The following is a 16416-nucleotide window of genomic DNA, read 5'->3' as shown; positions in this document are numbered from 1 at the left end:
AGATTTATGGGGTAATAAAACTACTGATAGCGTGTCTCTGGATGGAGCGAGGTTAAAGAGAATAAAATAAGCAAAGTTTAACGTGAGTAAAAGTGTTCAATAACATCCGTCATATATGATACAAAGCTAAATATGAAACGAGACTGGACATGGCAGAGCAAGTAAATGAGGCTGTAAACAAATAATGTAAATTTGTTGGCAATGGCTTGGATATCTTACACCGTAAGTATATGAATTAAGAAAACCCTTAACGGAAGGGGAATATGTGTTAGTAGATTTTTAGAAGGGGAATAAAGCCCAATTTAAAGAGAAAAATCTTCTAACACAGAAAACAAGAACTTGCAACTTCAGAAGCAAATACTGAAGAGTTTAAGAAGGAGCCGAATGATTCATGACTAAGAGATGTCTTACGGAGAGTTATATCTTTCAGGAGATAGAGTCTGAATCGAGATGTTGGACTAACAGTGTGTCCCAGAATAACACAATGACAAGAGAAAGGCTTGTTTAAGTCAAGTGTTGTGGTAACATTGATAAACATAGAAGTAGTCATGGTGGTGTTCTGGGTTTTAGTCAAATTTTTAATAACAATTTGACTGTAAAAAAATCAAGACACTGTGGAAAAAGGTGAGACATATAGTTCTGGCTACAAAATGGATGTAACTTTTGTGATAGACAAAGAGATTGATGTGGAGGATCTAAAAGAAAAAACAATTGATTTAGAACCTAATGAATTATCATTGATAGGTGGGATTTTTTTTTTTTAAATGTAAGACATTAAATGAAGATTGCAAGGAGTACAAGAGAAAAGTATACGTTATATGAAACTTTGCAGACATTAAGAAATCCAATTCCTATTTTTAAATATTATAGTGAATCCAATACAAAGCTGAAGTAACTTCAGGAGGTGAAAAGTATTCAGTAAAGAAAAAATAAGTTTTATTAAGTTAGTACTAAAACAGATAAGTTTTGGGAAGAATGTCTAGATGACAATCGTAATGAGAGTGCTAAATGAAATACAATTGGAAATTACATATAATATGTAGTAAGATATTAAGAGAATTAAAGGGACAATGTGTAGCTTTTTAGGTATTTTATTATCTAAAATCTATATTTTTATTCATAAATATGCCCTCAATGGTGTACAAATACCTATGCCAATGTTCAGACTAATCCTCGTAAACGAAGAATTTATTATCTTTATATACATGGGACGGGTAAGTCCACGGAGGCTTCCATGTAGTTCCGCCATCTTGAAAAACTATAATAGCAGAGAGGGACAAAAAGTACTAGGCCAACGCGTTTCCACAACGCATTTCGTTCAGAGCCAGCGTCACGTGACTGAAGCCAGCAGAAGCGGAGGAGCAGTGAGAGGCGCTTGTCACTGCCTCTGCAAGTTTAAAAGGCTGCACTGCACGGTTATTTATACACCGTTCATTCATACATACATATGAGTCACAGGATAAGGAGTCCTCGTCGTCGAAAAAGTCCAAAATAGATCGTAAAAGGAAACGTGACCGGAGATTACAAAAACAAGGGTTACTGTCAGGATAGCTAATGCAGGAGAAAGCTTTCAAAAGAGACGCTGAAGTTGCCTGCTTTCTTCTCGACAGGTAAGTCAATGTTACAGTCTTAATTACAAGCTTTTTTTTCATTGCTTGGTTGTGTACTTTATTATATAGACAGTCGAACATTTATAGTTAAAAGTTAAACAGGCTCTTTGATGAATAGCAGCTATTGAGTAAAGTAACGTTAGAGAAGGCTCTGATGATGATGATATCTAACAATGCACATACTTCAAAAAATATAACGAGTAAAGAAGGCATTACTATTAATTACCATAGTTAATGTTTTTCACAGTCAGTAATTGATAACTGTAACATTCTTTTTTTCGTTGTTTCAAGTTTCAGTTTGTTTTAAATAACAAACATGTTCACCCGAAGAAAAACTCGAAGTGCTATTATAAGACATCCTGTCATAGCTTTTTGGTACATAACGGCAACCGTAGATGCAACGCGCATTTGAAAAAGTGAGGCGCTGGAGAGCATTATTCGTTTGAATGCAAAATACAATTTCACCACTAGATGGGAGAAATTCCTACACAATGTCCCTTTAAGCAATCAAGTTCGAAATCAGACTTGAAAAGCTGGAGAGATGAACTGGAGAGGCTGAACGTGTAGGAAATTGGAAATGTGAAAATAACTATAATGAAAAAACAAGTACAAAGATGAATGTTTAATTAAGGCTAAAATTTTCAGATGAAATGAAATTAAGACTCAAAGATAGAGAGATAACGGAGAAAAATACAGTAACTGATCAGACAATAATACAGTTTAGACTGTGTGATGTGCTGGAAGATGTAAAATCAAGGGTCTGATAAAAGGCTCATAATTAGGGCATTATAGTAAGAGTACAGTAAATAATACAGAATGGGTAAAATATTATCCTATACCTTTAGTCTTGATGAGATGAAGTAAAAACGATGAAGTAATAATTACCAGGGAGATTCCTAAAGAAATTCCAGAGTATTGCTGAGTATTGAGTATGTAATGCTTTATTAGCTGGTTGTCCAGCATCCTCAATAAACAAGCTACAGTTAGTCCAAAATGCAGCCGCTAGAGTTCTTACTAGATCAAGAAAATATGATCATATAACACCGATTTTATCATCACTGCATTGGCTACCTATAAAGTTCCGTATTATTTACAAGGTATTGCTACTGACTTATAAAGCCCTAAACGGCTTAGCTCCAGTCTATTTAACGGATCTTCTATCACCCTATAATCCATCGCGCTCTTTAAGATCAATAAATTCAAGGCTTTTGGTCATACCTAGGATATCCAGAACCACCAAAGGAGGGAGAGCATTTTCACATTTAGCTCCAAAACTCTGGAATAGCCTTCCTGATACTGTTCGTTGCTCAGACTCGCTCTCCCAGTTTAAAACTAGATTAAATACGCATCTTTTCGGCCAGGCATTCATATAACATTTTAAATCTTACTGTTCAAACTACAATCTGGCCTCTAGTTCATAAATGCCAGAGGAGAACTGGCCCCCGACTGAGCCTGGGTTCTCCCAAGGTTTTTTTTTCTCCATTGGGTCACCTGATGGAGTTTTAGGACACCATTAGGTCACTTGATGGAGTTTTCGGTTCCTTGCCACTGTTGCCTTTGGCTTGCTCAGTTGGGGATATTTTGGGGATATTTAATTTTATCAATCAATAAATTTACACTAGAAACAAACCTTGTTGTGTTATTTTGGTTTAATGCTGTGAAGCTGCTTTGATGCAATCTGTATTGTGAAAAGCGCTATATAAATATACTTGACTTGACTTGACTTGACTTGAGTATTATATAAGACAAAAGATCTGCCATAACAAGCATATAAAATGACATGAGATTTTATTGGTAATTTGGCAGAGGATGAAGAATTGTTCAATTTGAATAAGTTCATTGGACAGTAATATTAGAAGGAATGATATCAATCATTAGAATTAAAGAAAAAACACATATGGGACACTGAAGTGAGTGGTAAATAATATTCGAATAAAATGAAATATAGTCACAATAGTGTTTTGATTATTCTTGAGTTGTCTGGTTTAGGAAGGATTTTCAGAATAATATGTCAATTATTAAAGAAATGTAAAATGGGGTGTGAATAAAGCCTATGACATTAACTTACGTCCGGTAAGACCTTCATCTAAGAGAGCAGCTGTGAGACTGTACAAAGCAACATGTGTCTAATAACATAGACACAGAGAACTAGAGACCTGAGAGACCAGCACATCTCAACATGATATACAGCAGACTGACCCTTACACGACCTTTCAGAGGCCCGGAGGAACATGGCATGTACAACACACTGCTAGATACATACATACATACATACATACATACATACATATCAAAAAACACAATGTTATAAAACTATATTGAGAAATCTCCGACATTTTGGTAACATGGTTGCAGAAAATAGTGATATAAATGTGAAATAAAAAGGCTATAATATTATTCAGTTTGACCTGATGTTGACACTCAATATGAACATTTCTCAAACCTCGCTTTACTGACCATTTGTTGTAAACCAAAAAGTTTATTTATTATAGTACATAAAACTCTCACAGCTCCTGAGATGATCTAAAAGTGCTTAAGTGCTTGAATGTTTCTAACATGAATGTTCTTCAGCATCATGAATGAATGAAGAATAAACACCAACCTCTTTGTTCTTCAGGATCTTCAGTGTGTTTCATTCTGCAGGGTTCTGGATCACTCATGTTCTCACTGTCCTCTTTAATAAACTCAGTCTTTGCAGATTTCAACTCTTCCTGATGCTCTGATGCTCGTCTTCACTTTGTAGGATGATGGGAATATTCCAGCATTTATTGGAGAATTGCTGTGGGAGGAGCTTCACTGATGATGCAATTGCTGTGGGCGGAGCTTCATTGTCCATGTGACTGCTGTGGGCGAAGCTTCACTGACTGAACTGCAGATTGGTTGGAGGAGATGATCTGCAAAAAAAACCCAGATGTCAAATGTTAGTGTCTGCATCAAATAAACTTTAAAAGTGATTTTAAATACATAGAAAAACACATTCAATGCAAGTAAACTGTCCATTTTAATGTTTAAAATATATTTTGTAAACAAATTCAAAACATAGGTTAAATAATGTTAGCGTAACAGATATACTTGTGTAAAAATTAAGCAACATATTTATTTTGACCTGTGCTTATATAACATATATCTAAAAGATTAATAGTTCACTCTAAAATAATTTAAATGATTAAAAACGTCTAGCTGACAAATGGGTAAAACCTACACTGTAAAAAATGATGCAGGAGGGTGTTAAATTCAACCTGTGTAAATTAGTTATATTTTACTTAAGTATATTAGTTAGCAAGAAAAATATATTAAAATGGGTACATTCTAACTACACTACCTATTTTTTATCAGTAATATCGGCAACCTTAAAATAATGAGTAAAACATACCCCCAATTTATTAGTTCAGTGGTCGCAAATTGCACATGCGCCAACTTCAACGTCCAGGCGGGAATCACGGAATTCAAATTCAACGTCTTATAGCGAGACCACGAAGCTTTGAGCTCAAGGTAAGTTTTGTTTTGTTTGTTATTGTTGTTGTTTATCGTGTTGATATAACATAACGCATAACTTATTTAATGGTAAGATTTAGTGTAGCCTACCAAAAGATTTGTGTAATGTGCTCGCTTCTGTGTCGGCGCGGCCATAGACAGTATGGGCGCGGCGACACAACCATAGCTGAGGATGGTCGATTTCGCGTAGTTCCAGGGTCATATACACCTGCAAATGCGAGTAAAAATCTACATTCATGAGTAAAATATTAGTGTTATGTAACGTTACATGGCTGAAATAAGTGAACAAAGAGCAGCGCACATTGCATCTGTGTGTTTGACAGAGAGAGACTGTTGACGGGTAACGTTAGGCGATCAAGGCAGAGTAAAACTGTTTGTGGTTTGCTGGATAATTATTTTTAAGGTTTCCTTGCATTTATATGATGATCTCTGTGTTAGAAGGGATCAAATCATAAAGTACTTTTATTATTGTTATTTTTTACGGAGATATGATCATTATTGTGTGCATTTCTGTTGGATTATTTCACTTAATGTATGTCAAAAACGGTAGCTTAGTTATGTTAATATATTTGGGCAATTTGTACATGTTTTCACTTGGGTTCGCGATGTGATTAATTCGTTATCCATATCCTCATTTAACGTACACAAAATTGTTCACATATTATGCTAGCATATCACCTAGCTTTAACTGCTGCTCTCCTCTTTTGATTTTGCATCATGCAGATGTAATTATGCATCATGCAATAGCAGTGTTGTTGTTTTTTAAGCAAGATGCAGCTTACAGTGATTTAAGCCTAAATGCAGTTAATTTATGTCTTGATTAAATCTATAATCAAAAATTAATAATTAAAACATTTCTTACTTTCTTTTTCTTCCACAGAAAGATCTTTATGAAAACATTTGAAGACCGTGCAAGAAGAATATTATAAGTTCAGCCACAGACTGTTTCATCCCATGAAGGCGTTTATTTTGAATGGGAAGTGTTGAAGAAGTTTTATAACGTAAGTGGTAAAACTTTACAATAAGGTTTCATTTGTTAACATTAGTTAATGCATTAATTAAGATGGACTATTAATGAGCAATACAATATTAATCTTTACTAAGATTTACAGTCGTTCATTGTTCATATTAGTTCACAGTGCATTATAATGTTAACAACTTTTTATTATAATAATTAATTGATAAATGCTGAAATTAACATGAACTAAGATTAATAAATGCTGTAGAAGTGTTGTTCATTCAAAGTAGTTAAAGTGATAGCCTAGTTCACCCAAACATTTAAGTTATGTCATTACTCACCTTCATGTCGTTTCAAACCTGTAAGACCTTCTTTTATCTTCAGAACACAAATAAAGATATTTTTAATGAAATCTGAGAGATTTCTCTCCCTCCATTGACAGTCTACAACTAACTCATTGACTCTTCAAAAAGTTCATGAAGAGATTGTTAAACAAATCCATATGAATTAAGTGGTTAAGTTCAAATTTTCTGAAGAGAGACGATCCCTTTTTATGATAAACATATTCAATTTAGGCTTTTATTCACATAAACATTGTTCAGCGAACAAATAGAAGCTCATTGGTTCTTGCTGAAGCTCAAATGTGCTGCGTAACACGAGAATGAACCTCATTGGTTCTCGCACATCAAGGGAACATGTTTGAGCTTCCGTTTACCACAACGGATGTCTGAGTTGATGAATGTTTATATGTGAATAAAAGCCTACATTCAATCTGTTCATCATATAAAGTGATTGTCTTTCTTCAGAACATTTGCGCTAAACCACTTAATTCATAAGGATTAGTTTTACAATCTCTTTATGAACTTTTTGAAGCTTCAAAGTTGTGTAGACTGTAAATGGAGGGACAGAAATCTCTCAGATTTCATCAAAAAGACCTTCATTTGTGAACATAAGTCTTATGGGTTTGGAACGACATGAGGGTGAGTAGCCTAAATGATGACAGAATTTAAAGTTTTTGGTGAATAACCATTTAACTAATGTTAACTAATGAAACCTTATTGTAAAGTGTTATCACGTGAGTGAAATTAAGTTGAATGTCGCTTAAAATTGGATGTTGAATAATGGTTATTTTTTACCAACATTAATTTGTGTTAAGTTTATAACAAATAATGTTTGTTTGTATCCATATTACATGTCAGTCCATTAAGGTAAATGAGATCTGTTTGAAATAACAAAATGTGAGAGAGATTTAATGTTGCTTTTAATGTATATTCTGACTTCCCATTATTTTTAAATTGAAAGTTGTGAAGAAGTTGTATGTTATATGAATGTAAGAGGGCTCTTTTGTAGTTCCTTTGTTAGTTTGAAATGTTTGTTTTTTGGTCAATAAAAAAGTAATAGATGAAATATCCTGTGTCTGGCCATTTTTAGGTAAATTTAACCATCTCTGAATAAGTCATTTTTAATTATTTCTATTGACTTATTATTATTAATAAAAATTAAATAGATGGACTTTTGCCTGCTAACAATAGAGTAATTATTACTCAGTAATTAGTTGTGTAATGTATTGAGAAATATTAGGTAGACTTTACCTAATTTTGTTTAGTATGTCATAGCCATTAAATGTAGGTACTCTCTATTCAAAAATATGGGATGAAATCTACCCAAACAAATTGAGTGCAAATTGTTACCTCAATTTTATTGGGTAGATTCTATAGGTTTGTTTTTACAGTGTAGAAAGATAGATTAGTTCGAAAGAAAGAAAGATAGATGAGATAGAAAAGGTTGATAGATAGATAGATAGATAGATAGATAGATAGATAGATAGATAGATTAGTTAGAAAGAAAGATAGATGAGATAGAAAAGGTTGATAGATAGATAGATAGATAGATAGATAGATAGATAGATAGATAGATAGATAGATTAGTTAGAAAGAAAGATAAATTAGTTCGAAAGAAAGAAAGATAGATTAGTTAGAAAGAGATAGATAAGGTTTGAAGATAGATAGATAGATAGAAAGAAAGATAGATAGATAGATAGAAAGAAAGATAGATAGATTAGTTAGAAAGAAAGATAGATTAGTTGGAAAGAAAGATAGATTAGTTGGAAAGAAAGAAAGATAGATAGATAGATAGATAGATAGATAGATAGATAGATTAGTTAGAAAGAAAGATAAATTAGTTCGAAAGAAAGAAAGATAGATTAGTTAGAAAGAGATAGATAAGGTTTGAAGATAGATAGATAGATAGAAAGAAAGAAAGATAGATTAGTTAGAAAGAAAGATAGATTAGTTGGAAAGAAAGAAAGATAGATAGATAGATAGATAGATAGATAGAAAGATAGATTAGTTAGAAAGAAAGATAGATTAGTTGGAAAGAAAGAAAGATAGATAGATAGATAGATAGATAGATAGATAGATAGATAGATAGATAGATAGATAGATAGATAGATAGATAGATAGATTAGTTAGAAAGAAAGATAGATTAGTTAGAAAGAAAGATAGATTAGTTAGAAAGAAAGATAGATTAGTTGGAAAGAAAGAAAGATAGATAGATAGATAGATAGATAGATAGATAGATAGATAGATAGATAGATAGATAGATAGATAGAAAGAAAGATAGATAGATAGATAGATAGAAAGAAAGATAAATTAGTTCGAAAGAAAGAAAGATAGATTAGTTAGAAAGAGATAGATAAGGTTTGAAGATAGATAGATAGATAGAAAGAAAGAAAGATAGATTAGTTAGAAAGAAAGATAGATTAGTTGGATAGATAGATAGATAGATAGATAGATAGATAGATAGATAGATAGATAGATAGATAAGTTAGAAAGAAAGATAGATTAGTTGGAAAGAAAGATAGATAGATAGATAGATAGATAGATAGATTAGTTAGAAAGAAAGATAGATTAGTTAGAAAGAAAGATAGATTAGTTAGAAAGAAAGATAGATTAGTTAGAAAGAAAGATAGATTAGTTGGAAAGAAAGAAAAAGAAAGAAAGAAAGAAAGATAGATAGATAGATAGATAGATAGATAGATAGATAGATAGATAGATAGATAGATAGATAGATAGATAGATAGATAGAAAGATAGATTAGTTAGAAAGAAAGATAGATTAGTTAGAAAGAAAGATAGATTAGTTGGAAAGAAAGAAAAAGAAAGATAGATAGATAGATAGATAGATAGATAGATAGATAGATAGATAGATAGATAGATAGATAGATAGATAGATAGAAAGATAGATTAGTTAGAAAGAAAGATAGATTAGTTAGAAAGAAAGATAGATTAGTTGGAAAGAAAGATAGATAGATAGATAGATAGATAGATAGATAGATAGATAGAAAGATAGATTAGTTGGAAAGAAAGATAGATAGATAGATAGATAGATAGATAGATAGATAGATAGAAAGATAGATTAGTTGGAAAGAAAGATAGATAGATAGATAGATAGATAGATAGATAGATAGATAGATAGATAGATAGATAGATAGATAGATAGATAGATAGATAGAAAGATAGATTAGTTAGAAAGAAAGATAGATTAGTTAGAAAGAAAGATAGATTAGTTGGAAAGAAAGATAGATTAGTTGGAAAGAAAGAAAGATAGATAGATAGATAGATAGATAGATAGATAGATAGATTAGTTAGAAAGAAAGATAAATTAGTTCGAAAGAAAGAAAGATAGATTAGTTAGAAAGAGATAGATAAGGTTTGAAGATAGATAGATAGATAGAAAGAAAGAAAGATAGATTAGTTAGAAAGAAAGATAGATTAGTTGGAAAGAAAGAAAGATAGATAGATAGATAGATAGATAGATAGATAGAAAGATAGATTAGTTAGAAAGAAAGATAGATTAGTTGGAAAGAAAGAAAGATAGATAGATAGATAGATAGATAGATAGATAGATAGATAGATAGATAGATAGATAGATAGATAGATAGATAGATTAGTTAGAAAGAAAGATAGATTAGTTAGAAAGAAAGATAGATTAGTTAGAAAGAAAGATAGATTAGTTGGAAAGAAAGATAGATAGATAGATAGATAGATAGATAGATAGATAGATAGATAGATAGATAGATAGATAGATAGATAGATAGATAGATAGATAGAAAGAAAGATAGATAGATAGATAGATAGAAAGAAAGATAAATTAGTTCGAAAGAAAGAAAGATAGATTAGTTAGAAAGAGATAGATAAGGTTTGAAGATAGATAGATAGATAGAAAGAAAGAAAGATAGATTAGTTAGAAAGAAAGATAGATTAGTTGGATAGATAGATAGATAGATAGATAGATAGATAGATAGATAGATAGATAGATAGATAGATAGATAGATAGATAGATAGATAGATAAGTTAGAAAGAAAGATAGATTAGTTGGAAAGAAAGATAGATAGATAGATAGATAGATAGATAGATAGATTAGTTAGAAAGAAAGATAGATTAGTTAGAAAGAAAGATAGATTAGTTAGAAAGAAAGATAGATTAGTTAGAAAGAAAGATAGATTAGTTGGAAAGAAAGAAAAAGAAAGAAAGAAAGAAAGAAAGATAGATAGATAGATAGATAGATAGATAGATAGATAGATAGATAGATAGATAGATAGATAGATAGAAAGATAGATTAGTTAGAAAGAAAGATAGATTAGTTAGAAAGAAAGATAGATTAGTTGGAAAGAAAGAAAAAGAAAGATAGATAGATAGATAGATAGATAGATAGATAGATAGATAGATAGATAGATAGATAGATAGATAGATAGATAGATAGAAAGATAGATTAGTTAGAAAGAAAGATAGATTAGTTAGAAAGAAAGATAGATTAGTTGGAAAGAAAGATAGATAGATAGATAGATAGATAGATAGATAGATAGATAGATAGATAGATAGATAGATAGATAGATAGATAGATAGATAGATTAGTTAGAAAGAAAGATAAATTAGTTCGAAAGAAAGAAAGATAGATTAGTTAGAAAGAGATAGATAAGGTTTGAAGATAGATAGATAGATAGATAGAAAGAAAGATAGATAGATAGATTAGTTAGAAAGAAAGATAGATTAGTTGGAAAGAAAGAAAAAGAAAGAAAGAAAGAAAGATAGATAGATAGATAGATAGATAGATAGATAGATAGATAGATAGATAGATAGATAGATAGATAGAAAGATAGATTAGTTAGAAAGAAAGATAGATTAGTTAGAAAGAAAGATAGATTAGTTGGAAAGATAGATAGATAGATAGATAGATAGATAGATAGATAGATAGATAGATAGATAGATAGATAGATAGATAGATAGATAGATAGATAGATAGATAGATTAGTTAGAAAGAAAGATAAATTAGTTCGAAAGAAAGAAAGATAGATTAGTTAGAAAGAGATAGATAAGGTTTGAAGATAGATAGATAGATAGATAGAAAGAAAGATAGATAGATAGATTAGTTAGAAAGATAGATAGATTAGTTAGAAAGAAAGATAGATTAGTTGGAAAGAAAGAAAAAGAAAGAAAGAAAGATAGATAGATAGATAGATAGATAGATAGATAGATAGATAGATAGATAGATAGATAGATAGATAGATTAGTTGGAAAGAAAGAAAGAAAGAAAGATAAATAGATAGATTAGTTGGAAAGAAAGAAAGAAAGAAAGAAAAAAAGAAAGAAAGAAAGATTAGTTTGAAAGATAAGTTTTTATTTAACACCGTGGCTAGACTAACAAATAAACAGACATCACCTGAGCAAAATATTCCGTTACAGTTTAGTAGTAATGATTTTATGAATTTCTTCACTGAGAAAATAGAAAGCATCAGAAACACAATTGTAAATGTACAATCTTTAACGGTGTCCTATGATTCAGCCTCAATTATCGCCCCTCAAGAACTACAGCGCTTTACAACTATAGGACAGGAAGAGCTAAATAAACGTATCATTGCCTCTAAACCAACAACATGTTTATTAGATCCAATACCCACTAAACTACTGAAAGAAGTGTTACCTGTAGTGGAAGAGCCTCTCCTCAATATTATTAACTCGTCTTTATCTCTAGGTCATGTTCCAAGAATATTCAAGTTGGCAGTTATAAAACCTCTCATTAAAGGAGAACTCTGTAACTCTAGCGAACTCTAGTCACTTCTTCGCTGATTTTCCCTTTTGTTGTCGCATGTTTTCCCCACGAGCTCCCCCTACAGCTGTGGGGGGGCGTATATTTCACAACACAGTCGTAAAAAACTCACTTGCGGCGGCCTCCTCCCCCTCTCTACCGCTGCTCATGTGCGTTTGTTTTGATCGGAGCAAGCCAACTGTATCGCGTGGAGCTATGTCTACCGAGGTGGGTCATCTGGTAATACATCATACATGCGTGTGTGTTTATGTCGAATTGCCGTAAAGCAATTTGTGTTTCGCGCTCGTTCTCGTTCTCGTTCTCGCTTCTCACGAGACTTCCAATTTCACTTTGCCGGGACGGCAGTGCGCAAGTTGCAAGGTTGGTTTTCCGCCTGGGAACGCTGGGGGGAGCGGGGAAAGTCACCAATATCACCAGAACAGGTTGTTTAACCATCCAAATGATTTCTAGACAGTTTTATTAAGTTAAAAAAGTTACCAAGTTCTCCTTTAAGAAACCACAATTAGATAATAATAACCTAGCAAATTATAGACCCATTTCAAATCTTCCATTTATGTCTAAAATACTAGAAAAAGTGGTGTCTGCTCAACTGGGCTCTTTCTTGCAAGAAAATGATATCTATGAAAAATTTCATTCAGGATTCAGGCCGCATCATAGCACAGAAACTGCGCTCATTAAAATTACAAATGATTTACTTCTAGCTTCTGACCAAGGCTGTATCTCAATACTAGTTTTACTCGATCTTAGCGCTGCGTTCGACACTATAGATCATAAAATACTCTTAGATCGACTACAAAACTACACTGGTGTTCATGGACAGGCATTAAGCTGGTTTAGATCGTACTTATCAGATCGCTACCATTTTGTCTGCTTAAATGGGGAAAAATAACGTCAGTAAACTATGGAGTGCCGCAAGGATCTGTGTTAGGCCCTCTACTATTCTCAATATACTGTATATGCTGCCACTTGGTAATATTATAAGAAAACATGGAATTAATTTCCACTGTTATGCTGATGACACTCAATTATATATTCCATCACGACCAGTGTCTTTTAGTATACCACTAAATTATCTAAATTGACAGAGTGCGTTAAATATATAAAATACTGGATGATGTGTAATTTTCTGCTATTATATCAGATAAAACGGAGGTATTACTTATTAGTCCAAAAAACTGCCCACAAAACCTCTTACATACAACTTTAATTTAGAAGGATGTCCTGTTACTTTATCCACTACAGTAAAAGACCTGGGTGTTATACTAGACCGCAACCTGTCTTTCGAAAATCATATTTCATATGTTACAAGAACAGCCTTTTTCAGAACAGCCCTACAATCCATCGCGCTCTTTAAGATCACTAAATCCACTAAAGGAGGGAGGGCGTTTTCACATTTAGCTCCTAAACTGTGGAATGGCCTTCCTGATATTGTTCGAGGCTTAGATTCGCTGTCCCAGTTTAAAACTAGATTAAAGACGCATCTCTTTAGCCAAGCATTCACATAATACTTACCTTTATACTACAGTTAAATCAGATCGAATGCGTTAATATTATGAACAGCAGCTATGCTAATTATTTCCCATCTGCTTTTCTGTTGTTATCTCGGGACGCTATATTGCTTTGAAACAATATGTATTGTGAAAGCGCTATACATTAAAAAAGTCAGCGAGCAATAAAGCTCTTAAACTCAGAGATATCTGAGAACTAGGAGAGTGTAGAAGCAAAGCAGAGGAAGGATGATAGAAGGAGACCTTTGACTTCTGTTAGGAGAGGAATCCAGTCAGACAGCTGCAGTTAGGAAACCCAAAGAAAAGTGAAGAAGAAAAATTATTGGAGCCGTAGTTAACAGATGCGGACAGAAAACAGACAAGATATCTGTAGGAAACAAAAGAATTAAGCAATCCATGAAAGAGCGGAGAGCAGATCTAAAACCACAGAGAGTTAGAAAGATACAAAAAGTAAAGGGGCTTATGAATGATATCAGAGATATAATTCCTGAATTTAGTCAGAAAGATAGACTAATGCATGCTACAATAAAAGGCAATAAATTGTGTTGTAGTGAATAGGCAGAAAGAAACACTTCAAGAGTGAAAAAAGCCATTTTAAGCTCTTAGAAAGAAGAGATGAGGAGAAGGCTCTTGAGGTTGAGCTATAGATATAGATTTAACTGGTTATCAATTAATAGCAAGGAATAAGAAGAGCAATATACCAATATGTATAAAGTGTTAAAGCTGGGAAAATCCAGAAAATAAATTTCTGTAGAGAAGAAACTAGCAGTAAAAGATATGCAGAATTACCAGGTCTTGCAAGAGAAAATAAATTAGATAAATAAATAAAGGAATAGACTAATTAATACTGATAAAACAATAAAGGGGCATTAAACTAAAGATAAGTAAAAATGCAAAAACACAAAATTATTTGAGCAACAATAGGATAATACACTCTTAGATCCAAATGTGAGGATATTAAATAAAGAGCGTAAAATGTGTAAGCTCCAATCACCGGCCCAAAGACGGTGTCCAGTGTCTTGGTTCGAAAGGAATTCAGCGTGTCTTTTTGGGCGCTTCTGGAAAAATCACTTTAATTTATTAAACAGTTGATTTCCTATTTTAATTCTGACTCCATGAATAATTTAATCTTGAATTCAGTCTAAAAATCCATCCTTACAAATGCGACAGAAGAAATATTAATGTATTTAAAGGTATGATAGTATATACAGATAGATCAAAGACTCTTGAAGAGTATAATGCTCACTGGGTGTAAATTATAAAACATAAAAAGGGTGAATAAATTATAATTATAATTATCCACAATTAGAGGAAATATTTTGTAAACCTAAAAATGATAATATAGATAATTATATTAATAGGGGAAGACAAAAATGATAAGAAGTGATTATGTTAGAATCACACCAGAAAGAGTCAACCAAGGGTGTTGATTGTAAATAGCTGGACCTTAAATCCTAGGTCAAAGTAGGAAAATAAATATATATTAGTAGCAGTAGATAGTCTTTGGGTAAATACCGTAAAATACACTATTGTAAATACCTTTATAAAAGCAATAGAGGAGTGAAGGGTTGGGGTCAGAATCCCTTGCCTCTTCAATGTATATATATATATCCTTTTAAAAATGATTACTTCATTCTTGTTAAAAGCTCAATAATCAAGTATATCCATGTATCCATATAGTCTCTGTTAGTGTTTAACCATTTTCTTTTAGGCGTCCTTGGGTTGCGCTCACACACCAGCGGTCTTTTGATGAGAACTCTCTTGGGAGTCAGAGAGTGATTAAAAGGACTCTGCACCCAGGTGTTGCGTATCTATCTTTCTCAGTTGGCTTGCATAAGTTAAAGGTCAATATATACATAGTTTTACCTGATGTTTGTTAAGTGCATTTCCTCATGTGCATTTCTCTAGGGAGTAAAAGGGATTAATGTCGTTCCTGCTTTTCTAAGGAGTGAAATGTGTTATCAGTTTGTTATGGTGTGCTGCTTTTCTGATAATGAACTCAGGCCTTCTTTAGCCTTGAAGAGGACTGTTGTTCGGTAGTGTTGTGTGTGCGTTTGACATTCTTTGCAGGTTCTTAACCCTGTGATGGAAGATCTATGGACTCGAAGACACCACTCTCAGACCTGGGGCCTCATGTACAAAGACTTGCGTTGAATTTATACTAAAACATTGCGTACGGACAAAGCTGTAAATGTGCGTACGCACAAAAAAACAAAAAAGCAAGCAAGCGGCAAGAAACAAAACTTTACAGAAAGTGAATTGGAGGTGCTACTATCGGAGGTAGAAACGAGAAAAAAATATTTTATTTGGAACTTTGTCCTTCGGAATTAATAACAAAAGAACAAAAATATGAGTGGGAGAGTTTGGCTGATGCCGTCAATGCGGTGGGATCTGAAAGTCGCACTGTAAATGACTCTTGTGTAATGTTTGCAACTTCACTTCATTGCTTGTAAGAGTCGCCAACGGACAAAAACTATGAGAAATGTACGTACGCCAGACATGAAATTGGCGTGGAGGAACGCACATTCTCACGTTAATTTCACTGTTAGTACATCCGACCGTGAGCGTGAAAGCAAAGTTTTTGTGCGTTCGCAAGATTGATACATGAGGTCCAGAGGTCACTGTGGACTTGTATCTTGGAGTTGGGCGACAACTGTGCTGATTAATGACGATATGCCCACTTCTCTGCTACAGATTATTGTGTAGACGTAATGTTCTCTTAGCCAATCAGAAGTGAA

At 32.7% G+C, this 16416-nt stretch overlaps 2 protein-coding genes across 2 annotated transcripts in view; both read right to left on the bottom strand.

Moving 5' to 3' along the window:
• The window catches only part of LOC309501649 (uncharacterized protein), a 109088-nt gene extending 104819 nt beyond the window's left edge, over positions 1 to 4269 (bottom strand). Inside the window, exon 1 of the mRNA XM_082173808.1 lies at positions 4209 to 4269. The gene's annotated coding sequence lies outside the window, so the exon portion shown is untranslated. The remainder of the gene's footprint in view (positions 1 to 4208) is intronic.
• LOC309499999 (uncharacterized protein) overlaps positions 1 to 4409 on the bottom strand; it is a 47131-nt gene extending 42722 nt beyond the window's left edge. Inside the window, exon 1 of the mRNA XM_082171550.1 lies at positions 4213 to 4409. Coding sequence (XP_082027676.1) covers positions 4213 to 4270 — 58 coding nt within the window. The 5' untranslated portion in view covers positions 4271 to 4409. The remainder of the gene's footprint in view (positions 1 to 4212) is intronic.
• Between the last annotated feature and the right edge of the window lie 12007 nt (positions 4410 to 16416).

This window comes from Leuciscus leuciscus, assembly GCF_965113295.1.
Source record: "Leuciscus leuciscus genome assembly, chromosome: 1".
Taxonomy (NCBI): Eukaryota; Metazoa; Chordata; class Actinopteri; order Cypriniformes; family Leuciscidae; genus Leuciscus; species Leuciscus leuciscus.
This window is presented reverse-complemented; position numbering and strand designations above follow the sequence as displayed.